Source organism: Sphaerodactylus townsendi, linkage group LG03 (genome assembly GCF_021028975.2).
Source record: "Sphaerodactylus townsendi isolate TG3544 linkage group LG03, MPM_Stown_v2.3, whole genome shotgun sequence".
NCBI lineage: Eukaryota > Metazoa > Chordata > Lepidosauria > Squamata > Sphaerodactylidae > Sphaerodactylus > Sphaerodactylus townsendi.
In genome coordinates, this window is record NC_059427.1 from 58032440 (window position 1) to 58057434 (window position 24995).

Here is a 24995-nt window from a genome sequence, read left to right on the forward strand (position 1 = left end):
GCCTTTCTTTTCAAGCAAGAGGTTTGTGGGTTTTTCAAAAAAAATTCCTACCATGGAAAACTTCTGCTTCTGCTTAACATGACAGGCTGGAACCCTTCCTTAGAAGCCCTTGTGATTACACTCTCCCTTGAGGTGCGAATATAAGTTTCTATGTACAATGAATCAATCCACTGTCATCTGGGCAAACTTAAATGTGAGAATGTTTTTAATAGTAATTGTGCAATTTATTGGTTCTACAATGTGATTTTAATATGTGTGTAGCTGCCCTGAGTCCAGGTTAGGCCAAAGAGGGCATTATATCAATTGTATGTTCCTGCACTGATTGTGTGTTCCTGCATTGCAGGAGGTTGGACTTGATGGCCAGTGGTGGGATTCAGCAGGTTCGCACCACTTCGGCAGAACCGGTTGTTAAAATGGTGAATCCCACCACTGTTGATGGGCCTTGTGGTCTCTTCCAACTCTATGATTCTATTAAGTTTGTTTAAATGAATGAATGAATGAATGAATGAATGAATGAATGAATGAATGAATGAATGAATGAATGAATGAATGAATGAATGAATGAATGAATGAATGAATGAATGTCATTATAAACCTAATAACAGGGAAAGACTTGCACAAATTTTCAGATTCATCTGAGCCCAGTAGCAATAGATTTTGACAAAGGTTGATGTTTCGATATAAATCTGAAAGGTTTGCTTGACTGCTATATACCTTGCAAAGGGCTTAGAGGTACACAGAAGAGCCAGAAGCATTGGGTGAAAGCTTGATTCTGACAAAGGCTACTTTTTGATTTTATGAACAATCACAATCTGTACATTCCAAAATCCTAGCCCTATTATTGTGTTGCAACAAAGGCAAGAATAAAGTGAAATCTTAAAAGCTAACCAGTTTGTTGTAGCATAACACAGTTTGAAGATAACTTATTGTCGGCAAGAACCTTTTCTATCAAATGCATGTAATTTGTGGTAGAGTGGAAAGGGATCAGAAAGCAGGTTAACAGGGTGACATGAAGATAATTGGCATTCATAGAGTAGCATCCTGATAGCTGGCATATGACACAAGAATGTAATACATAATAGAAATGTAATCTGAGGTATTTGAAGCATCAAAGCATGAATTGCTCTAACACTGAATTGCTCTAACACTGAATTGCTCTAACACTGCTACAACATCAGATGGCAGACAGTGTAACCATGAGATACAGTCAGAGGTGGGATCCAACCAGTTCTCACCACTTCTCAAGAAGTGTTGGAATCCCACCACCATCGGAACCTGTTATAAAAAATTTTGGATCCCACCACTGGTACCAATTTGTTAGTGGTTTTCAGATCTGCAAGATTTTTGTTCTAATTTTCTCCACAGTCTTTTGTATTAGATGTGGGTCCACACTTACCTGAGCCTGTTGGTGGGCCTGCAGGGAGAGGAAAAGGGGTAGGTGCCATTTGGAATCATGGGTTCCTGCCTGTGTGGCACAAGTTTATCAGAAAGTTAGCAGCTGAGCTCTGTTTCCCAGTCCTCCTCTGGATTGGACTACTTTCCAGTGCAGTTGGCCACTGGCCACCTTTCTGTCAGGCCTATTTGGTGCAACCTTGCAATGTCTCAGGGGCAGGATCAGTGGTGAAATTCAAATAATTCAACAACCTGGTCTGGTGGTGGGATTTAAAATAATGTAACCACTGTTTGTTTACAAGCACCATTTTAACAACTGGTTCTGCCGAAGTGGTGCAAACCTGCTGAATCCCACCACTGGGCGGGATCCTTTCTAGGGCTCCCACTCCACCCTGGTTTGGGCACCACTGCCTCATTCAGCCTTTTGGTTTTTCCAACCTGGACCTCCCTCTGTTTTAGTGTTCCACTGATGTATTGTCTCAAACATGTTTTGTTCACTTTTCAAACTTTAAGTCACTGTACGGGTGGTAGCAGCATGGAACTGGATTCCTTTGGGGTGGGGAAGAGGCCTCCATGCCCTTTTTCCTAATCTCGGGGATCACTCGAAGAGATTTTGGGGTGAGTGCTTTTGAGACATGCCCAGCTTGGGGTCTATCAGTGGTGTCTCACCTCAAGTGGCAAGGGACACCACAGAGGGGCATTGTCCATGTGGAATCCATCTGCTTGCCATCCAAAGCTTAAAGCTGTAAATGATGCTGTTTTTTTCTGAAGAAGATAAGAAACTTAAAAAGGGAGTCTCACCTATCATCATATTCGTCATCCAGTAAGAATTTACTTCTTACAAACAAATAAATACAACTGAGTTATGTGCCTGATTTATGAACTGTGTTATAAATTTGCCATATTGGAATAAGATACTTTGTTTAGAGATCTGTTAGTGCCATACTGCCAAATTCTCCAGAATTTAAACAAATGAAAACTTAAGAAACTTGCTTGAAAAGAGGAGTTATAACTCACCCAGACTTCTGAACCCCCAGCCAGTGGGTTGGCTCAGGGCGAAGGCGAGATATCAGTCGACACGGTGGTTACCTGATATATTTTGGCCAACAGGTTGGTCACCCAAAAACAGAATCCCAGTCTCACACTGTGCAAAGGTTCTAACAGCTGCTGTAGCCAATAAAGTTTTGACCAATTTTATTCCAACAAAATTGTCTGTCTTGTTACTTTGGTATCTGAGTGGATTGCCAACCTGTCTCTTCCCCTTTAATACTGGGTCCACAGATATTCTGATCTTAAATGGAATGTCTGAGATAACTGAAATGCTCCAGCTGATTTCTCTGCATTTCCACTTTTATCCTGTTTTGAGTCCACACATTTCTCTTCATACTGTTGTTGTTTACTCATGTGAGCAGTCAAAGAGTATCATTGGCAATTGATAACTTAGTGGACCTTTAAACAAAAAAATCTTTTGAACTGAAAGCTTTTTTTTACTTTCCTGTTCCTCCTTCAGTCAGCCACCTGCCTCTCCCAGCACACAGGAAGCAATCCAAGGAATGTTGTCAATGGCAAACCTCCAGTCTTCAGATTCCTGCCTACAGCCTTCATGGGGCACCAACCAAGCGAAGAATAATTCTCTCTCAGCCTCAAATTCCAAAAAATTGGGAAGCAGCAACAACAAAAATGCAAGCAAGAGGTTGCCAAAGAAGAGTGTGAAAAACAGCATTGATATTGAAGATTATGATGAGGACCAGGATCACCTAGATGCCTGCTTTAAAGATTCTGATTATGGTATGGGGGAATTTATACCTTTTGGGTTGTTGTTGTTTTTTAAACCATTTTGTCTGTTCAGCAGCAAACCCCCAATGATTTGTATAAATGTAGAAGATAACTTGAGAAAAGGGGATGAGACCATGAATTTTGGGGCAGGCTGTTGGGAGTGAGAATGAATATTTGTTAGGTCTGCATTGTCTTTCTTATTTGCTTTGAGCAAAGTGAGGCAGGTGGCTAGCACAGCTGTTTCACAACTTCTTTGAGTTCATTTGAGAATTTCTTTGTGCATGACAGAAATATGGTAGTTCATTTGTTTATCTTGCTGTATTTATTTCATTTATCACCTGCGTTTCTTGCCAAGACACAAGGGGTATTATAAACTATAAAAACAATTCAGAAAGCATAAAACACAGAGGCAGAGCAAGGGGGAACTACACCCGGGGGATGCGCGCCCCCTGCACCCCCACCGTGGCACCATCCAGCCCCGCCCCGGAATGCCCACAAAATGCCACGCCCCCTCTGCAGCCCAGCCATGCCCCCTCCGCTGCTCCACCCAGGGCGTCACGCCCCACCCAGCCCCTTTGGCACTACTCCACTGATAAAACATCCAATAAAAGAATGAAAACAGTAAACTGTCATTAAAGCATGATGTCTGAGAGTGGATTACAAAGGTAGGAAGCAGTGCAGTAAAAGCAAGATGACACCTACAATGAACTATTGCAGTAGACTGCTATTCTCTTCCCCTTTTAAAATGTCCTCCTGGATTGTTCCTTTATGTTGCTGTTCTAATAGCCCTATCTAAAGGGCTGAAGCGGCCAAATTCAGCGCTGATGCCGCTCCACCTCCAGAGGGCTTGCAGACATCACAGGGAGGCAGCAAAAGGCCACCTGCAAGTCCTTCATTGCCCAGACCATGTTACACAAAAGGGTGGGGTAAGTCTGAGGGCTATGCCGGGGCATTCCTGGCTCCAAAAGCTGGTGGAAGTTGACTACAGTTGGCTCCACCCCCAGGGAACGCCCCCGAAATGCCAGTGTCCACCTGGATGCCAGTGCAACTCTGCAGGCTGAGCTGTTTTCCAGGTCAGGTGCTTCCGAGTTTTGCTGCATATGCCTGCCTCCCAGTTTGCCTTTTCTGCTGGCATAAATGCCACTTACACCAGCAGGGAAGGTAAACATGCCAGTGTGGTCTCATGCTCTCTCCGACAGCCCATTTGCACCCCTCTGCCTGTAGGATTAGGCTGCCTTCCTTTTAGAAAAACTTCCTCCTGAAAATTTCTGTTTTGCACATTCTGTGGAGTGATAGGAGGGTAGGAGTCTCCCTGTCCTACTCAAGCAGATTATGTTACAAGGTAAGAATCACCACAGAAAATGTTCATATATCTTACAGTTCAAGGTATACTATACATACTTCTCAGCTTCCAAACTACCATGTCCTAAAAACTTTTATTCTTATCAGTAATGGTCTAATCTTGTGCTGTGGTGATTTGAAGGACACTCTTCCCCCACACTTCCGTGTGTACTCTTTCACCCTGCTTTAGCCTCTCAAGGATAATGGATTTTTAAAAAGATTCTGCACGTCTAAACAATAAAGCACAAGAACAACAAAGTGAATTGAAACAAGTTTTGGGAAACCCAGATTAAAGCTTCATTAATGGCAGGAGGACAGCATTTTATCCTTAAGGTGTGCAAAACATTTTTAAAAATCCATTTGCCTTCAGATGCCAAAGTGGATTAAAAAGCACTTATGAAAGGGACCTTAACTATACAAGCAGGGAAGGCCCTTAGAGACAGCCTGCTCTCCTGTGTAGCATCCTAAAATATGCTCTGCCAAGAACCCTTGTGCCTGGGTTTTTAGATAGCAAAGTTTTCAGGGGATTTCTGAGGAAAAAACCAGATGGTTGAGCATTGCTTACCAACACACAATACAATTTCAGCTGCCACCACTGATAGCTGATTGAAGGAGATTCAGAAACTTCCTTAGAAACATCATATTGTTTTAACATTATTTAACATCTGTTGAACAAACATGTAGCAGGTTCAATGGGCATAGTGGAACTCCTTTTCCCTCCCTCCCTCCCTCCCTCCCTCTCTCCCTCCCTCCCTCCTGCCATGTTGCTTGTCAGTGCTGATCTCATTGCTCCTTTGGGAGCAGAGAGCAGCTTGCAAACAGTGTGTGACTGTTTGAAAAGAAAGGGAAAGGCTCTGCAACCAAGCAAACCTTTTCAGTTCATGATTGTAGTTAAAGGCACTAAGTTAAAATGCACCAGCCATCTATACTATTAGGAAAACTTTTGTTCCATTCAGTCAGTCTGGACCAATAGTATACATTTAAATGTCCCTGAAAACTGAAAGAAGTTTGCCTAATAGCTCCAAAATATAAAACATATTCTAGCAAAATACGTAGAATGTAATTTTTAAAAAATGGTGGTCCTTAGCTATGACCCCTTAAAAAAATTAAAACATTATTTCCACTTTCAACTAGGCTGTCTTTTTTTTAAACTGAATGTATTTGACAAATCAGTAAGTCCAGCCTGCCATTACACTACCTGTAGGCATATCACTCAATCTAAATTATTTTTAGAACTGAGTGGATGTATAATGTATAGGCACGATCTAAATGAGACAGTTTTAAAGACGGGAGGGTTGCACTGGGAAGACCAACATGCTTGCTAATTATACATTTATGCTACCATTTAATAGGTTTGCTTTGTTGCAAGATGATTTGGTTTGCTAAGTCTCCATCTGTCCTACATCTGGTTAACATATTTTCAGTTCAGTGGCTAAATTGATGCAGTTATTTCAGAATCATGTTTTGTCATAACAGAGGAAGATGGAAATTAAAGCTGCATTTTAGTAGCTTCCTTTAAGTGTGGAAAAAACAGATAAATAATGATATCATTTAGTGTAGACATTTATCTCTAGGTGCAAAAAAAAATCATTTAGCTTAGAAATTTGTTGAAAACAAAGATGCTCCAAGATGTCTCACCGATGTCAAAGTAGTTAAAGCAAGTGGAGCTGGGTCTCAAAGACCACATACGTGGCTTCTAATTTTTTTTTTAAAAAAAACTCTGCCTGGCTACTACTGCACACAGCAGTTCCCCGTATGATTTGGATAAGTTTAACCAGACTAGGACTTAAGAATAAAACTACCAGATATCTTCCTAAGCATACCATATGATTCCCATAGCAGTTAGAACTGTGCTCAGTTTGCATAATCAGGTTCTGGTGTTCTTCTCTCATATTTTTATTATTAGCTCAGCAGCTGAAATTTTCTTTTTATCTTTCCTGTAAAGTATATATTCATAATGATCAGATTGTTGTGGATGAATTATGTGCCAACTCAGGGGAAAAATAGTGGTGAAGTATGTCTGTAACTGAAATACTGGTGTAGGTCAGAAATTTCCTCAGATAGTTGATTAGATCCCATGGATTATATTCACGGACACTTTTCACTCTTGCACAGTTTTCCTAGGAGACTTCTAGTCCCCAAGAGCAGCGCTTCAGTGGGGACATTTGAAGCTTTAGCCGGGGTGTGGGGTGGGGGGCGCCAAAGGAAGTCATGTTTCATGGATGGAAATCCCTTCCATCTTCAGAAATTACCTGTTAATTCAGGCCCATGTTGAATCATGATGCTGATCAGAGATTTCATTGTGAGTGTCTAGTGTAGACTTCTCCCAGACTTAATTCACCTATGACTTTCTTACTCCGTAGGTTACATGACTGCTGTTAATTACCACCTCAAAATCTCTTATGGTATTTGTTTCCTTATATAGTATACCCTTCCCTTGAATCAGATGAAGATAATCCAGTATTCAAGTCCCGTTCAAAGAAAAGGAAAAGTTCTGATGATGCTCCTTATAGCCCAACAGGTAACAGTTCCGGTATTCCAAATCCAGAAGTATGCAGAAAATACAGTTAAACTAATTTCATGTATGGATCTTTCCCAGTGATTCCAAGCAGCCACAAAATAAATTGCATCCACTTGGCACCCGATATAGAATAATGGATACATTGTTTTAATACTGAATATACATGACTGTGCAAAATAAATATACTTTGGAGAAGAAGTTACCTGATTAGCACATCTTGGCATGGCATCACTTGGGCCAGCTGCTCTTGATATACCACATGCCGCAGTGAACAATTACTGGAAGGGCTGGACCTCCTTTTTACCACAAACTAAAGTTCTGTAATGCAAGATAGTATTTTGGGGAGTTCTGCAAAGATGTCTAATCTGTGGAAAACTCTTTGAGATTGCATCAGGCTTTATGTATCGGGTCAGATTTCTTCACTAAGACCTTTTCTGCATCCTGAAGTTACTCCTGATTTTCTTGGGAGTTGATTCAGAAGCATTGGAATGGGTTTGGACAGGGTTTTCCACATATCTGCCCTTCTTGTGCATTTTTCTGATCTTAGAGTCAGTTAATTTTCTTCTGCAAGTCGCTTAAATAATGCGGATTTTCAAATGGAGTACAGTCAGTCATCATCACTGTCTTTATTGGAGTAGTCACACAGCATTCCCTCTTATTTTCAAAAAATGACCCTAAAATATTGCTATAACTCAATAGTATTGTAATGAAAGTTTAACCAGGTTCTCTTAATTCCCAGCTTTCATTAAAAAGAAAGAAAAGAAGTCCATAGCCCCTTCCCTTGCCAAGGTATGCTTTTTTCCATATATCTCCACAAGGGAAGGAAAAACTGAAATTTCAAAGGAGTTGCTTGAACTGTCATTATGACACTAAAATATTATATCAGTATTTTGGGGCCTTTTAAGAAAAGTTGAAATAACTGTCTTGAGGGAGAGGGAGTAGTTTAAGGATGTCCGCAGTCCAATTATTGAAGAGTGAGCAGGAGTAAGGACAAAGAAAAGTAATAAGAAACATTACGCACTGGGAAAAAGCTGACTACAAATTGGCTTCCAGAAATATGTTGGGGTAAAAGTGATCTCAAAAGTGCTGGGGGGAGAAACAGAACAAAATAAAACAAAAGAACTGAAGGAACAAAAGTGGAAATCAGGGGAATAAAGTAGAAATCAGGGGATAAACTGAAGCAATGTTTGCACTTCATTTCTTCCCTTGAATCAAATACAAAACGTTAGGGTACAGTCAGGACAGCTGATATTTCTCTACTGAAATAAATGGTCCATTTATGTCTTATTTGTATGAATTTCTCTTTTATGTCTATCCAAATTATATATAATAGTGCAATCGTAAGAACTTTTTCTTTGGCGTAAGCCCCCATTGAATAGACCTCAATAGGATTCTAAATAACACCATATTCTGTCCAATATATTTTTTTGCTTTTGCATTTAGCAAGAGTTGGCCCATCAGTACCTCGACAAGACAGACCTGTTCGAGAAGGTACAAGAGTAGCATCTATTGAAACTGGACTGGCAGCAGCTGCTGCCAAATTATCCCAGCAGGTGAGCTGATTATTTGTGAATTATTTCTTAGAAATTACTGCTTTTCAGCACTGATTTTTTTCTTATGCTTTTCAGCTTTATGAACAGTTTTATCACAAAAAATATATCATCTTGCTATATAATTGAATTACATGTTCCTGCCGATGAACCAGAAAAAGCAAGGGCTGCTGGGAATTGTAGTCATCAGCCATCTGGGAGGGCCCGTATTCCAACTCCTCTTGGAGGGGTAAGAACTACACTTCCCAGCAGCCCTTGCTGTAGGAAGCCATATTCCCCTCCTCCCTCAGTAGTGTGCTTCTCCTTGGTGGCAGCAAGCCATGAAAAGTGGGAAAAGTTCAGGAGGAGATTCCTCTGCCCCATCACAGTGTGCTTCTCCCTGCTAGGACTAAGTCCCTGTGGTGAACTCTGAAGAACTTCCTGTCAGGGAACACAGGACAAACTCTGTCAAGCCACAACAGGGCCAAAAGAGCTCATTTGCAAAGTTTTGTTTGCTTCTCTCTCTCTCTCTCTCTCTCTCTCTCTCTGTGTGTGTGTGTGTGTGTGTGTGTGTGTGTGTGTGAGAGAGAGAGAGAGAGAGAGAGATCTAAGAAAGGAGAGCCCATTTGCAAAGTTAGGTGTGTCTGTGTGTGTGTTTGGGAGGGGCGTGAATCTGAGAAAAGACAGCCCATTTGCAAAGTTAGGGGACCTTGTCTGTATGTGGGGTGGGGGAATCTGAGACAGGAGAGCCCATTTGCAAAGTTAGGCGAGTCTGTTTGTGTGTGGGGGGGAAAGGGGGGGAATCTGGAAGAGGAGACCCCATTTTTGCAAAGTTAGGCAAGCCTGTGTGTGTGTATGGGTGTGTGTGTAGTGGAATCTGAGATAGATGAGCCTGTTTGCAAAGTTATGGGAGCCTGTATGTGTGTGTGTGGGGTGGAATCTGGAAATGGAGGGCCTGTTTGCAAAGTTAGGGGAGCCTGTCTCTCTGTGCGTGGGTGGGTAAGCTTTTTTTAATTGAATAATTAAGCTAGGTTTTCATTGTCTGTGTTAAATTACATGGTCAAGAATGGAGGAAAGGCAGGAGGGATTGGCCCCCTCAGTGGGGGCCATTAACTCACCAACAGTTTGCTAGAGCCTGTTGTATTTGTTTGTACTTTGCTGCTGGTTATAAATAACCCCTTGTGATTATATTACAATATAATCACTTCAAGTAAGTTGCAAAAATAACAGCTGTTTCTAGGAATGGGTTCCTATTGCGCATTCTGATTTCTAAAAACTCTAGTTTGAACTGCAAAATCAAGTTCAAATGAAGAGGCATTTTGGAATAGATATTGAGAGAGTCAAGATTTAATCTGTTAAAATATCACAGGTAGAGCTAGAAGTCTTTTTGGTAAAATAGTTTCTTTAGAAAAGTAAACATCCCTGAAAAATTATACTGCAGCTGGTATCGCAAATGGATTTGTGATCGGTTGGAAAGTTTCTTCTGCAAGGATAATGTGAGGTTCAGGGGCATTAAGACAGACTCCAAGATCCAGATTTTCAGAGATGCCTGGGCTTTATTTTCTGAAAGAACATATTGGCAAATTTATTTTAGTGTCTCAGGGGTCAGTTTTGTAACCTTATTAATATCTACACAATGCATACATTTACAAAGATAAAAGTTGTGGGAAGTATTTTTTTTTAAAGCTAGTTTAAGCAAACACTGGTAAACAGACAACAGAATGAGTAGCATTGATATGGGAAAAAATCTGAGCAAATGTTGCCACCTAGCAAATCTCACTGGTATTAGGAGAAAAGGACTGGATAATCAGCAACCATATTTATATACCTGCATTCCAAACTCTGTGCAGGTAAGATACCGATATACCACAAAAGAACTGCTAGCTGGGCATAAACAAATACACCAAGAAAGGATTAAATCTCCTGAGAGAACAAACAGAGGAAGTTGCCTCCCTCTCCTTTGCATGGTTTGCTGCTCATTCCATTTAGTCTCTGTCAAGAGCTAATAATTATTTCTTGTCTCTTCATTTGGTATGACTGGAGCATGTGGCAAACACATCTCAGGGATGCAGCCTGTGGCATCTCTTCATGAGTCATTGATATAGGCTAGCCTCCCTACAGAGAGCCAGCGTGGTGTAGTGGTTAAGAGTGGTGGACTCTAATCTGAAGAATGGGACAAGGATGTAGGTAAGGGGGGGTTCTTGGGTTCAACCCCCCCATTACATGTCCAAAGCTCCGCCCCCATTTGTGGGTTTTTTGTGTTTTAAAGTTTTTTTTTATTTTTGGCTGCAGGGGGCACAGTTTTTAAGCTAGCAGCACCAGAATTTCAGGGATTTGTTGGGAGACTCTCCTGATGATATCACCCAGGTTTGGTGAGGTTTGGTTCAGGGGGTCCAAGATTATGGGCTCCCAAAGCGGATGCCCCATCCCCCATTGTTTCCAATGGAAGCTAATAGGAGATGGGGGCTACACATTTGAGGGTCCATAACTTTGGTCCCCATGAACCAAACTTCACCAAACCTGGGTGGTATCAGTAGGTGGTGGTGGTGGTAGTAGTAGTAGTAGTAGTAGTAGTAGTAGTAGTAGTAGTAGTTGTTGTTATTATTATTTATTGATTTAATATACTGCCCTATCCCTGAAGGGCTCGGGGCGGTGAACAATATAAATATAATATAATATATAAAACTTGCATACAATTTAAAACAGTTCTAAAACAATGTCCCACGAAACCTATATACAACTCTCCCCAGAAGGAATAATGGGTCCCGATGGTGTTAGAACCCCTAGAAGCAGAGGGGGGGCAGAGGCACCGTCAGCGGCTGGCCTCTCCGAAGGCCCGGTGGAACAGCTTGGTTTTACAGGCCCTGCGGAACTCTCCAAGGTCCCGCAGGGCTTGAACCGCTGGTGGTACAGTGTTTCACCAGGCCGGCGCCAGAGCCGTAAAGTTGTGTAGCTATATAAAAATGAAAAAAGAATTCTTTCAGTCCCACCTGCCTCACAAGGGGAGAGAAAGGAACGGAGTGTGTAAGCCACTTTGAGACTCCTTGCAGTTGAGAAAAGAAACGTATAAATCCAAGCTCTTTTTCTTCATTTAAGAGGTACACACAGAATTGATACAGAACTCAAGACAGTCCCTTCTGAGATATATTAATATGTTTTCACACATGTATGTCTAAGAGTAAAATGTGCCTCCAGTTTTTGTTCAGGAAAAAAGGTATTTGCTATTTGGGAAATGCCAGAATACAGATTTACCCTTATCAGAAGCTGCTGTTTCATCTTTTTTGCTAAAGAAGAGGGGAAAATAAGCCAAACAATTAATTAAGTCATGACTAAAATATAATTGAGCCAATGACTGAATTATTTTTAAATGTGTGTTTATATGGAGAAGAATCTGAGAAGTAAATATAATGAAACTTCCACTGAGCACTAAAATTACTGCATGTTTGAAGCCTATTAAAATGCTTTGAATCGAAGGATGCTTTTGAAACAGCATCAAAGAAAGTGAGATCTTTATAAAACCAGACTTCACAGCACGTTTGTATTTTTTCAATTGTGTAATCAGTTACTCCTTTCATATGTGAAAGGCCAATAGAGGGTTATAAAAAGTATGCTATAAAGCACGGCTTTTATTCCTCTAAATTACCAGCACACTACCTGGCAAAGTAGCATTTTAAGCATTTTAAATCCCACTGATTTTAGCTGGAAAATTATAGTATGTATATAAGCTGTTAGACATTTTGTGAATTGTCTCTGTCTTGATCATTGTTTCAAACATCACAATTAGATGTTAAACGAACTGCCCCAAGTCTTCTCTGCTACTCCCAGTAATGTTTAGGAATGCAAAATGTATGATGTAATGCCATCAATTTGTGAGGCCCCTTCCTTCTCGTCCATGATTTTGCCTCTTGCAAAAGCATGGAAACTTGCAATGTGGTGACATCATGTTACTTTTTTTCATTTCCAAACATTATCAGGACATTAGGAGGGAAATGCAGGGCTGCTGCTCTCAATGGGAACCATTTGGTAACTATAAAGACTACCAGTAGGTTAAGTTGAATGTTATTTTTACATCATTTAGAAAAAGAAAATCATTAAGCAGGTGCTTAATGGATGCATCTAATAAATAGGACATTATTGTTGTTGTTATTGTTATTATTCAGATGTACAGTAACCAAAAATTGACAGTGAGATATAAAAACAAATAACAGATAATCAAACCCTCCCCCAGTTTCCAAATTACACGATACACCATCAAATAAGAATCCAAAGCTGCCCTGCATTTAATAATTCATTAACTAGATCCTTAATATAGTCTAAAATTACCTATTTCCCCTGAGCCCACTCCACTGGGAAGAGCTGGATATTAAATATAACAAAAAACTAAGATCAGATACCAGTAGCCTGAAAAATATGAAGGAACACAGATTAAAGAATGGCAAGATCCTGAAAAAACCAATTAGAAGGTACTGGCTAGACACTAGAACAGTTGAAGAAGCACTAGAGATCACCAAACAACAAAACTCAGCCACAGCAAGAAAAACTGAAAGATATGAAGCAAGAAACATCCAGTACTGAAAAAATCAGCAATTTCGATCAGACCAAAGGCATGTCTACCAAAGCCTCAACACAAAGATCAATGTTGAAAGCAACACTTCAGTTTTGGAAAGATTTGTGGGAAAACGAGAAGGATTACAACAGGAAGGTACAGTGGATAAAATATTTTGAGAAAGATGTTAGCCACAACAAATGCAAGAGCTGGAAATAACAACTGATATGATAAAAAAATTGAAGCAAGAAAGTGAAAACCCTGGCGGCACCATGACATGATCAATTGCATAGCTTCTGGTTCAAATACCTAACCAGATTGCACCCAACAATGGCCAAGCAGTTCAATGAAACCATACAAAATGGTGAAATGGATGAATGGCTAACAACTGGGAAGACATACTTGATTCAGAAGGGTTCAACCAAATGAACAACACCTGAAAACCACAGGCCAATAACATTTTTGCCTACAATGCTCAAACTGCTCACTGCCATAATAGCAGATATTATCATGAACTACTTGGAAGCAAATAATATCCTGCTGGTAGAGCCAAAATTAAAAGGGGTGCACCATGCCTTACACCCACACAAAGATACTAATAGAGTATACCTTCCCCAGATATCCGGTGGCAGAGGCTTACTGCAACTAAGCAAACTGTGGAAGAGGAGAAACATGCGCTGGTCAATTATGTGAATAAAAGTCAAGAACAGGCATTGATTGAGGTGAAGAACAGACATTTGCTGAACCCAGAAAACCAAACAAGAATACAGATTGTGATTAAAATGAGAACCGAAAGCTGGCATAACAAAGCTCTACATGGCCAATTTCTGGAGAAGATTAAGGACAAGGTGGACAATGAAAAGACCTGGCTGTGTTTAACAACTGGAAGTCTGAAAAAGGAAACTGAATCCCTGATTTTAGCTGCTTAAGAGCAAGCCATTATAACAAATTTGATCAAGACCAGAATTGAAAAATCCTTGGATGATGCAAAGTGCAGATTGTGCAAAGAAGCTGATGAAACTGTAGATCATGTCCTCAGCTGCTGCAAAAAGATTGCCCAGAATGAGTACAAACAGAGGCACAACTCAGTGGCCAAGATGATCCACTGAAATGTATGCAAGAATTACAACATAAGATCAGCTAAAGAACTGGTGGGAACATTGTGCAGAGAAAGTAACAGAAAATGAGAAAGTCAAGATCCTGTGGGACTTTCGAATCCAAACAGGCAAAGTGTTAAAACACAATACACCAGAGTTCACCGTGATCGAGGACAAGAAAGTGATCATCATTGACATAACAGTCCCTGGTGACAGCTGAGTCATTGAAAAAGAACATGAGAAGGTCTCTAGATACCACGATTTGAAAATCGAGCTTCAGCGTCTATGGGACAAACCAGCTGAGGCCGTCCCAGTGGTAATCGGCACCCTGGGCACCATCCCGAAAACACTAGGGCAGCACTTGAATCATCTTCAAATCGACAAAATTAATATCTGTCAAATTCAGAAGGCAGCCCTACTGGGATTCTCACAAATACTACATTGATAAATTACAACTTCCTGGGCCTCTGGGTGAGGCTCGAATTGTAATGAAGGCCAATAACCAGCTAAAGAACTGGTTGCTGTGAAATCAACCAATAATATAAAATTAAAATAAATTAATTATTATTATTATTATTTAATATTTTTGATATTACAGCTGTCAGTTCAAATTGTAATGAAAGGCCAACAGCCTAAAAAACTGGCAGTATGATATTAAACAAAATTAAATAATACTAATATTTTATTTTAGTTGGCTAGGAAACATTTTCAGCAACTTGTAAATCCTTCCTTGCATGCCATAATTGTAATTTTCTCCATAATCATGACCAAACTTTTCTTAATCTTTTTTTCACCTTTGGCTGATTAACTTGTCTCCAATGATGTGCAACCACTATAACTAATATGTTAATACTTCTAACCTTTTGGCCAGGTCATGGACTTCTATTCACATTTTTGCATTTGATCAAGCAACTGTCCTAGACTGTTGTATGCCAACAGTGCCAGAAGCAACTGATTCAAATTGACCTGACACAGTACATGACCTGTTCCCTGGTGGAGGGTATTATATACCTCACACTGGTTTTAGTCTCTGTTATGCTTTTTGATAAAAGAAACCAAAATCAAATCATAGTTACAGTTAATTCTAAAAATTAACAGTCGGATCCAAACCTGGTCATAGCAGGACGCAGTGCCGCTGCAGCATTGCCCCACTGCCTTCAATAGGGCTTTCCCATAGTGCAGGGAGCTTGGGACAGCCCCAAAACTTCCCTGCTGCTGGAAAGCCTCATGGGATTTAAAGGACATATGCTGCCAAAAAGGTGGCATGCATCCCAGGGCTGCTGCACTGTGCAACTGGCCCTAAACCCTGGGAGGAAACTGACTAACATTGGCTCCACCCTGGGAATGTCCCAGGCCAGTCCTCCCCCTCACACTGTAATTCGAGCAGGACATCAGCACAGCCCTGCTACGGCCCAGGCTTCTGGGTTTTGCGACAGCGAGGATGCAGGATGCACTGCCACCAATGTGTCTGCCCCCTGCGCCTGGTTATGTGCTCTGTGGAGGGTGAATGCACTGGTGCAAGGCTTCACTGCTCCTTTGATCCCTTTCATCCCTCCTTTGGATGGGGCTGTGAGAGACAATCCCAAATTCTACATATAATATTGTACAGAATTTAAAAAAAACAATTACTAGTGATGGCCATTCATAATATACTAATAATCCAAAGTATTTTTTAAAAAACTGACGAATGCCTTTTGTTAGAACTTTCTAAAAAAATTTCTCACAAAATAAAAGTTGTATTGACATATTTTTCATGAAGTGATTAATAATCCAAGTTAGTAATAAATTATACTCATCATTTCAACCATATCCTTCACTTTTCACATTATTCTCTCTCTCTCTTTCTCTCTCTCTGAATATAACTAATGTGCTTTTGATTTATCTTAAAATTCTTTGATATGTTGCTTTTTCATTAATTTTGTCATTGCTTCATATTCCGTTTGTTTACTGTCCCAGTTCTCTTGGCTTGAACATTCTTCTGCTTCATGTTTTGGTCTGGCTGCCAATATCAAATACTGAAGCAGTTCTTAATAATTGTTTTGAATATTTTGGGTAATATGGCTAATAACATAATCTTAGCATCCACTGCAAATTTGATTTTTAAGCTTTTCTGAGTTTCTGTATGAATTTATTTCCAGAGTGTTTTGACTTTTGTAAACCTCCACTGCATACGATAAAAACTTCTTTACATTTCCAGCACTTCCCTATGTGATTCTTCTCCCTCTTTTCAATACCCTTTGGAGTGATATACCACCAATAGAATATCATGTACCAATTTTCTCTTAATGTTTGCCTTACAGTAAATTTTACAGTAAATTTGTCCAGTAAAGTTTATTCCCAAGTAAGGTCATATCACAACCTGTAATGTTACTAATACCTTCTTCCTGTTTTGTTAAAAAATTCAAAATTATTTTAGTCTTTTTCCTATTAATTTTATATCTTGTAAGGAATCCAGATTTTTCCATTTGTTCTATTATATATTGCATTGACTGTTGTGGATTTGAAACTGTCAATCCCAAGTTGTCAGGATAGCTTGATTTTAAATACTTCTCCAACTACTTTAGATCCTTTAATTCTAGAGGCTTGTCTGATCTTAATAGCCAATAGTTCTAGCACAAGAATGAAGGGCAGCCCCATCCATAGGACTTTCAGACCTCCAGAGGACTTTCAGCTGGTGCAGAGAGGAGGGAGAAACAACAGATCTCCCTGATCAGCCAAAATCCCTCCTTGGGGCTCAAAGGACTTGGTGTAAGTCTGGGGCACTGGCCATGGTACCCTTGGCCTGAAAACCTTGGTGGAATTTGACTATCATTGACCCCTCTCCTGGGAATGCCCCACCCCCAATCAACACTGGGGGGGACACAGGCTGCCCTTCTGGGTTGGGTATCACTGAAGTCCATGGCACCTTCCCGCCTCCCAGGTTGCCAACCCCGCCAGCACACTTGCCAAGTGTACCAGCAGGGCGGGCAAATGCACTGGTGTGAGCCATTCACCCCCCACCGGATGGGGCTGTAAGAATGGAAATTTGCGCAGGGAGGGCTCCCTTCTCCCACTCGCCAAACATCCTGAGCTGGTGCCAGCAGAAGCCAGGATCCCACCCAGCGGTGGGGGAGTATGAATGGGAAAATAAGAAGGCTTTTTCAGTCCCCAGGACATCTAGGAGTGATCACTGCTGGCCGGGATAGGAAGAAACCCGAAATTCACGCATACAAGCCATTCACACACACAGGCAGGCAGGCACACACACACACACACACACAAGCTTCTGCATTTCCCAGGGAAGCCCAGCTTTTGTCTGCCTGTCACTCGATGATGGTCTCTCTCTCCCCCCTCTTTCTTCCTTTCACACACACACACACACACACACACACACACACACACACACACACACACACACACACACACACACACACACACACACACACACACACACACACAGTTTCAATGAGAGAAAATGCCAAGAGATCCGGGCAGAGGACATGGGCCGGTTTCTGGTCAAAAGCATTCCATGCAGGCAGGGTCACTGGCTAAGGCTAGGTCGCTGGTAGTCTGCAAGGAAGGGTCTCCGGGGCAAACAGGAGACCGGGTCCTGTTGCAGCCACTGCTGCTTCACATGCAGTGCAGGCGGCATTTGGCGAAACAGACTTGCTTTCCAGAGGGCGGGGGACAGCTCGCAGCTCAAGGACTGGCAATGGGAAGGGGGACCGGGGGGGAGCAGTGCGACCTGTCTGTCCCTCCCTGCTCCTTCCCTGCTCGCTGCCATCCCACCCCTGCCTCCCACCCCTGCCAGCCGTGCACTCACTCACCATCCGCCCTAGTCCGAGACTAGTTGACCAGTAGTCGGGGCCGGGGCCACCGCGCCGTGCTGTGGCTCCCTAGGCCGGGCATGTTCTGGAGACTGGAACTGCACGAGGCAGGAGCGAGCCACGAAGTCGGTCTTCCTCTTGGCGGGAAAGGGAAGGAAGGCGGTCGCCAGGCAGAGGTGTGACGAGGCAAGGAGCACGTGACTCCATCGCTCATGTGCCCCCCACGTGACTCCCTTGATGCAAAAGTGATTAGGCAGGGAGGTTGCTTTAGTAACCCCTTCTCGACACTCAGAAAAAAATAGTAAAAACTTCTAGGGAAGTGGTGGGAACCAGCTGGATCCCACCTCTGGCTGCACTCTTAATTTGCTTTGTGAATGCCATTCCTTCTGAACACAGTAGCAGACCCTCTGCCTATGTTCAAAATTTGAGACTCATGTCAAAGCGGAAAATAAGCTCTTCCCATTAATTTTGGTTCGGGCCACAGTTTGGGATGCATTGCAGAGCTTGGATAGCTTGCAACAGGTAAAAGCTCATATAATAAACTACAAGCTTCACTTTTATGCTGATAAAATTATTTGGTCATGGAAAGATTTTTATACTGAAGCTTTCTCTCGAACTTAAGAAATAAAATATTCACATTGTGCTGTTTGTAACAGGAACCTTTTTGTATATGTATAGCTTAACACCTGTGACATTTATCTGTTATCAAGAATGTTATTTGTGGCCATTATTTTGCAGCCAATAACAACTTTGTTATTTGTTGGAAGGAGGAGCAAAAGGGCAAGAAGAAAAAGAACACTAAAAAGAAATTATCACCCAGCAACACAAATAAACTCCCTCAGGAAAGCAGCTCTCCTGAACCCAAGCTGGAGTCCCACAGCAGTAGTCTAGCAGACCATGAGTATACAGCTGGTGCAAGCACGTTTGGCGTTGCCCAAGTAAACAGAGGTTCTCAACCCATGGCTCCTGGAGTCTTCCTCACACAAAGAAGGCCCTCGTCATCTCAGAATAATGCAGCTGCCAAAGGTATTCATAGATTTATGTCTTGTTTAGTTAACTACTTCATTCCTTGGGGAACATAATTATTTCACTTTAATATTTTAGTAAATCGTATATATGCTCAGTTCAGACTTGACACTGAAGTATGGTTTATTTTAGCATAGTTTATTTATGAAACCAGAATTTGGTGTACAAATGATCATTCAGTTCTTGGTTTAAGGTGCTGCCAATTGACAAACCAGGATTAAACAAAGTTGTTTTCATGCAAAACCTAACAAACAGTGGATGATAGAGCAACTTATAGTGATTGTTTCAGATTTTGGTTTAATGGACTTCTACTAACCATAGGGTTGGATCCAGTATGATGACTACAAGTATTGCCAATCATCATGGCTTTCTCCTTCTGCCAGTGGTCCTTTGTGAGCTTTGGGCAAATGTATTCACTGGGTTTCACAATCTATATGGAGTAATAGCTACTGTAAGGAGGGGAAAGGTGTGGCATTGCTCCTTTTCATTAGCGGAGTTCCGCCTTTTGCTCTTTTGACCCTCCTCACTGCATATTCCCAATCTTCTTGGCTATGTACGTCCTACAATACCATGAATAAAAATTTCCTGTGAGGTGGGATGGATGTCAGCAACCATCAGTGGCTTCCACTAATGAATTGTGGTATTTAATCTACAGTTAAATGGAATGGCCCACATTCAAACAATCATACTAACCATAACTAGTTTCACTAAAACATGATTTTGTGTGGTGCCTGAACTGAGCCATAGTAGTGAAACATTTCATCTTTCAAAAAAAAAAAATCTCCAGGAATAATCAGAGGCGTATTCCGCATGGGCCAGAAACAGCAGTGTGAAAATAGTGTGAAAATGGTGTAAACCCTTTTACACTGTTTTAAATAATTTTACATTGTTTTTACACAGTTTTCACACAGCTGTTTTTGGCCCATGCAGAATCCGCCATAGTATTTTGAACCATCACTTTTAATAGAATTAGTTATTTAATATTTATGTAAAATTGATGAATGAGGTCATCTGGCAGAACCAGCAGGGGTACAGAAGCACTGACATCTGGCTGTCATGGAGGGATGCAGCAGCCTCCTGTTGGTGGATTTGCCCCTCTGCTGGTGTAAGTGCCCAGGGGAGAGTAAATCTGCTGGTGTAGGTTCTGCTGCCTCCACAACTCCCTTCCCCTCCTCACTGGATTGGGCAATAAATCATATTAGGCAGTAGTAAAACAAACATTACACTGCATAGTAGAATATATTTTCAAACATAGACTGTTTAGTAGTTGTTGTATGATGCAGCAGATCAAGATCTTAGCCATACCTCTGTTCCCTCCTGAAACCACAGGAAAGAAACATAGCAAAGAGTAAATGCTGCTGGGGTAAATAACACCTGCTGCTTTAGCATAAGCAACTGTTAAATGTTCAACAGATGGTTTCCACAAGTATAAAGTGTTTTCTCCTTTTCAGAACTCAAGTATGTTCTTTAGTCTATCATAAGTGTTTAGAACTAAACATGATTGAGGGCCAACTCATTTATTCACTGCTTCTCCAAAATGTCTCTGAAGCAGCTTCCAGCAGAATCAATAAAAGAATTAAAATACATTATTATTATTATTATTATTATTATTATTATTATTATTATTATTATTATTATTATTATTATTATTATTATTATTATTTATTAGGTTTATAAACCGCCCTCCCCCGAAGGGCTCAGACAATTCAAGACAATACCACAAGTACAGAACAGCATTAAGTTAAGCAACAAGGTTCATTTGGGACCTAAATTTTAATAGATTAGAAGCCATGCCGATATGATAAAGGGATATCTGTAGGGACTGATGTGGCACTACTGAAGGAACCCCTCTTTGGTGATCACCTGCCTCACTTTATTTATTTATTTATTTATTTATTTATTATTGGTTTTATATACCGCCCTTCTCCCGAAGGGCTCTGGGCGGTGAACAACACAATAAAACAATAGTTACAATAAAACCCCATTAAAACAGCAATCAATAATGCTACATTGGCATCCAATCGTAAAAACAGAACTTCATAGATCCACCCTGGAAAATAAAACAGAGAAGTGGAGAACCCAGAATGTAAGGAAAAGGAGGAGGGGAGGGGCATCCCAGCCGGCCGGCTCCTCCAAGCGCCCGGTGGAACAATTCGGTCTTACAGGCCCTGCGGAACTCCTCCAAGATCCCTTGGCAGGGCCCGGACCCAGCACTGAGTGGTGGCGTGTTCCACCAGGCGAGGTGGCCAGGGCTGTACAAAGCCCTGGCCCGAATTGTAGCGGCTCCAAGCCTTAGCATCATCCCGAGGGGCCAGGGACCACCAGTAGAATTGGCCTCTACTTGAATGCTTAGAGGGCCGTGTAGGGACATATAAGGGGGGGTAAGACAGTCCCACGAAGATTACGAAGGTCCCAGGCAGCGTAAAGGCACTTAAAGAGTAAGCACCCATACCTTATGAATGATTTGGAACTCAACTGGAAACCAGTGCAGGCGAGCGCATAGCACAGGTTGGATATATATTCTCTAAAGGCACCACCTGTGAGAACCGCAGCGCCGCCCAGCGTGCTGGACCAACTTCAGCTTCCCGAAGAGTATCTCCCCACTGGCCACGCATAGCCAAGCGAGTTACAATAGTCCTAACCTAGAGGTGACCGTTGCATGGATCACAGTGGCGAGATCCACCTGGGAGAGGAAAGGGGCCAACTGCCGGGCCTGTCGAAGATGGAAAAACGCAACCTGGGTTATATGGGCCACCTGGGTCTCCATTGAAAGAGACGAATCCAGGTGGACCCCCAGGTTGCGAACGGAGGAGGCCGGTGCCAATAAAGCCCCCTCCCACTCCAGCAGTTGGAAATCCCCCACCTCCCCCCTGCGGCCCAGCCAGAAGATCTCCGTCTTTGATGGATTCAGTTTTAACCTGCTGTGTTGTAACCATCCAGCAACTGCCTCCAAACAGTCCTGTAGAGCTGCTGGGGCGATGACTGCCCACCCTCCATCAACAGAATGAGCTGAGTGTCATCAGCGTACTTCAGAAGATGGAGACACAGAGAGCAAAGCCATGAAACCTGGTCTTGATTGGTGTTCATGTTGATATTGTTTAACATCTTTCAGATATCTTGGTTCTGGTGTGTTTAGGTCTTTAAGATCAGAACTAAAACTAGTACTCTGAATTGTGCTTGTTTGCAGCCAGTCTAAAAATGGAACTTAATGTGACCGATAACTTGCTGAATGTTGTACCATCTGAAGTTTCTGAACAGTCTTCAAAGACAGTTCCATGTAAAACACATTCCAGTGACTGAAAGTTGATATAATCAAGAAATGATAACCATTATCAAATTTTGCTTCTCAAGGAAAAGCTGCAGGTGATGCACCAACTGAAGCTGGTAAACGGAAGACAGCTGAGCCTTCTTCTGTAGGTATGGATCTAACAGCACCCTCAAGCTATTATGCTGTTTTTAGCTGAAATGCAACATAACATACTGAAAAGAATCAAATATTGCCAGAGCCTGGGGAAAAGACTCTTCCAGTGCTTCCCAGCTCAAGCCATTGGGAACTCTTTTTTCCAGATTCCCTAGTGGCAGTCTTGAACATTTTGGGAATGTATTAACAGAATCTATGACAAATATTCTCCTCAAGTGCTGTTAAAAGCCTTCTCTACACCAACTGTAGCAGTGATGACACCGCAAGCAATTAGAAGCTGGTCTCAACATTCAGAAGGGTTTAAAATTAGCTCATAATTTTGTACATCGTTTTCAACTAGGGTAGTTCCACTTCTGAATTTCGGCACCATCATTTTTGGAATAGATAGATTTATCCATGTCCAATTATCAGATACATTCACTTTACCTTCCTGCAAACTTCTAGTTTTGAGAAAAATACAGTTTTGTAACTGTCTTTTTTCTTTCAATTCCAGGGAAACGTACAAAAAAAGGCATGGCTACAGCTAAGCAAAGGCTTGGGAAGATTTTGAAAATTCATCGGAATGGGAAACTTCTTCTCTAAAATTTAGCCACAACAGGGACTATCAACGTTCAGAATGTCCTGAGCTGACGCTAACTCTTCAACTCTTGAAGGACTTCAGTAGTATTGTGCAACATCCTAGGGACAATACCAGTTAACTTTTTGCCACCACTTTAATAAATTCTTTTTAACTTTCAGCAGTTAAAACATGTACAGAATACTGCTATAAATATTTTTTAATATAGATGTCCTTTCTCAAATTGCTGAGAGTGAATAGTTCGCAAAAAGTTAATACTCCAAGACACTGAGGATCATTCCAGTTTTAGGAAAGTATCCCTTTAACTTGTTTATAAGTAAAGGAAAAGCAGTTTCAACAGTATGCACATTAATTTCAATTTTATTTATCAATGGTATCAGTTTTAAAGAGGTATGTGATCAAGCAGCAAAAACAATTGAACTTTTAAAAATGATTTTTTAAAAAAATTCTGCCAAACTACAACAGTGGTGGACCAGCCATGCTACAAAGAACCAGTAAACAGAAAAAAAGAAACACGAAATATACAGATATCAACCTTTGATCCTCCCAAAATAAGGAAACCCAAAATTCATATCGGGACAAAGATCTGAATTTTTAAAATTTGAATTAGCTCAAATTAACATAGATTGGGAGATTAGATTTATCCCATTATAATATGTGCAGTAAATTAAATATTCCCTGGAAAATTTAGTTTTCTTACCTGGATTATGGTAATTTTGTTGAATGGAAGCAAATTGCACTTCAACCTACTAAAGGTTTTTCCTGTAAGCAGATGTCTGACAGCCATGGGTAAATGAATTTATTTTATATGCAGTTCAAGATGGCTTTGGGGGAAAAGTGAGAATACAACAGGGTATATCATGAATAAACATTTGTTAATCTAGTTACTTAAAAATCACTGGGGATTTTGTCATGAACTTCCATCAGCACTGAATTACAGCTCCTGAATTTTCACTGGAAGAATCTAACACTCCACCCCACACACAAAGACATGTGTAATACTTTATGTTCACATTGTTCACACTCACTTTTTCTGTTTTTGTCACTTCTAGTCAATGTCTGAGTTCAAAGCTGTTTAGCTAAAATCTCACAACATTTGCCTTTAATTTGGGAAAATGCACAAAACTAATTAGTACCGCAGAGATAAGAGGTGAAAATGATAACTGTGCAAGCAGTTCTAAGCACCATCTACTTAGAAGTTAGTTCCATTTTATTCAGTTTTATTTTACTGTCATTAGAAGGGTTTTTTAAAAAAGAACTCCCAGAAGGTTTGTGAAGGACTACCGTATATACTTGAGTATAAGTCGACTTTTTCAGCACTTTTTTAATGGTGAAAAAGCCCCCCTCGGCTTATAGTCGAGTATATACAGTAATTCCAAGATGGCTGCCGAAGCTGTAGCACATTGAGAAAGGAGATTACACCAGCTGTGGCAGAAGCATTTTGCCTGCATCCATCTTTGAGTATTAAATTCACCATTCCCTTTTGTGTTTTTATGTAAAGCTAGGCTTGTAAATCCTCCAGCTTTGATAAAGCTACAGTCTTTGCAATTAGAGCTCATTGGCCGTGTTAGGTATTACTCTGTGCCCTTGAAATTTGTGTTCTGACAGGCATGGCATCTTCTTGGAGAGAGATTCCATTGTACGTAGCGTTTAAAGACTGCAAAATGCAAGTCAAGATTTGTTACTAGTAAATCAGGTCAAGCTGAGGTTTTTTTCAAATTCCTCTCTGTAAAGCAGTGCAAATTAAAGCTGAAGAGAGAGGGTCTTACAGTTCTAAGGACAGAAATACCCTCTGTGCTATTTAGCAAGTGTGGTAGGAGACAAAGAGACACTGTAGATCTTCCTAATGGCAAAATCTTACCTTTGAATAAAATATGTCCCTGAACATGCAAGGATAAAAGTATACACTGTTCACAAGGTGGTGCTAGCAAACAGTATCTACTTCCTTTAAAAACTGCCTTGC

The 24995-nt window shown here is 41.1% G+C and overlaps 1 protein-coding gene across 1 annotated transcript in view; it reads left to right on the plus strand.

Annotated features, from left to right (window-relative positions):
- The window catches only part of PHF2 (PHD finger protein 2), a 159399-nt gene extending 134831 nt beyond the window's left edge, over positions 1-24568 (plus strand). The window contains exons 18-23 of the mRNA XM_048488427.1: positions 2903-3180; positions 6935-7030; positions 8474-8583; positions 18776-19034; positions 22386-22451; positions 22949-24568. Coding sequence (XP_048344384.1) covers positions 2903-3180; positions 6935-7030; positions 8474-8583; positions 18776-19034; positions 22386-22451; positions 22949-23037 — 898 coding nt within the window. The 3' untranslated portion in view covers positions 23038-24568. The remainder of the gene's footprint in view (positions 1-2902; positions 3181-6934; positions 7031-8473; positions 8584-18775; positions 19035-22385; positions 22452-22948) is intronic.
- Positions 24569-24995: the final 427 nt, after the last annotated feature.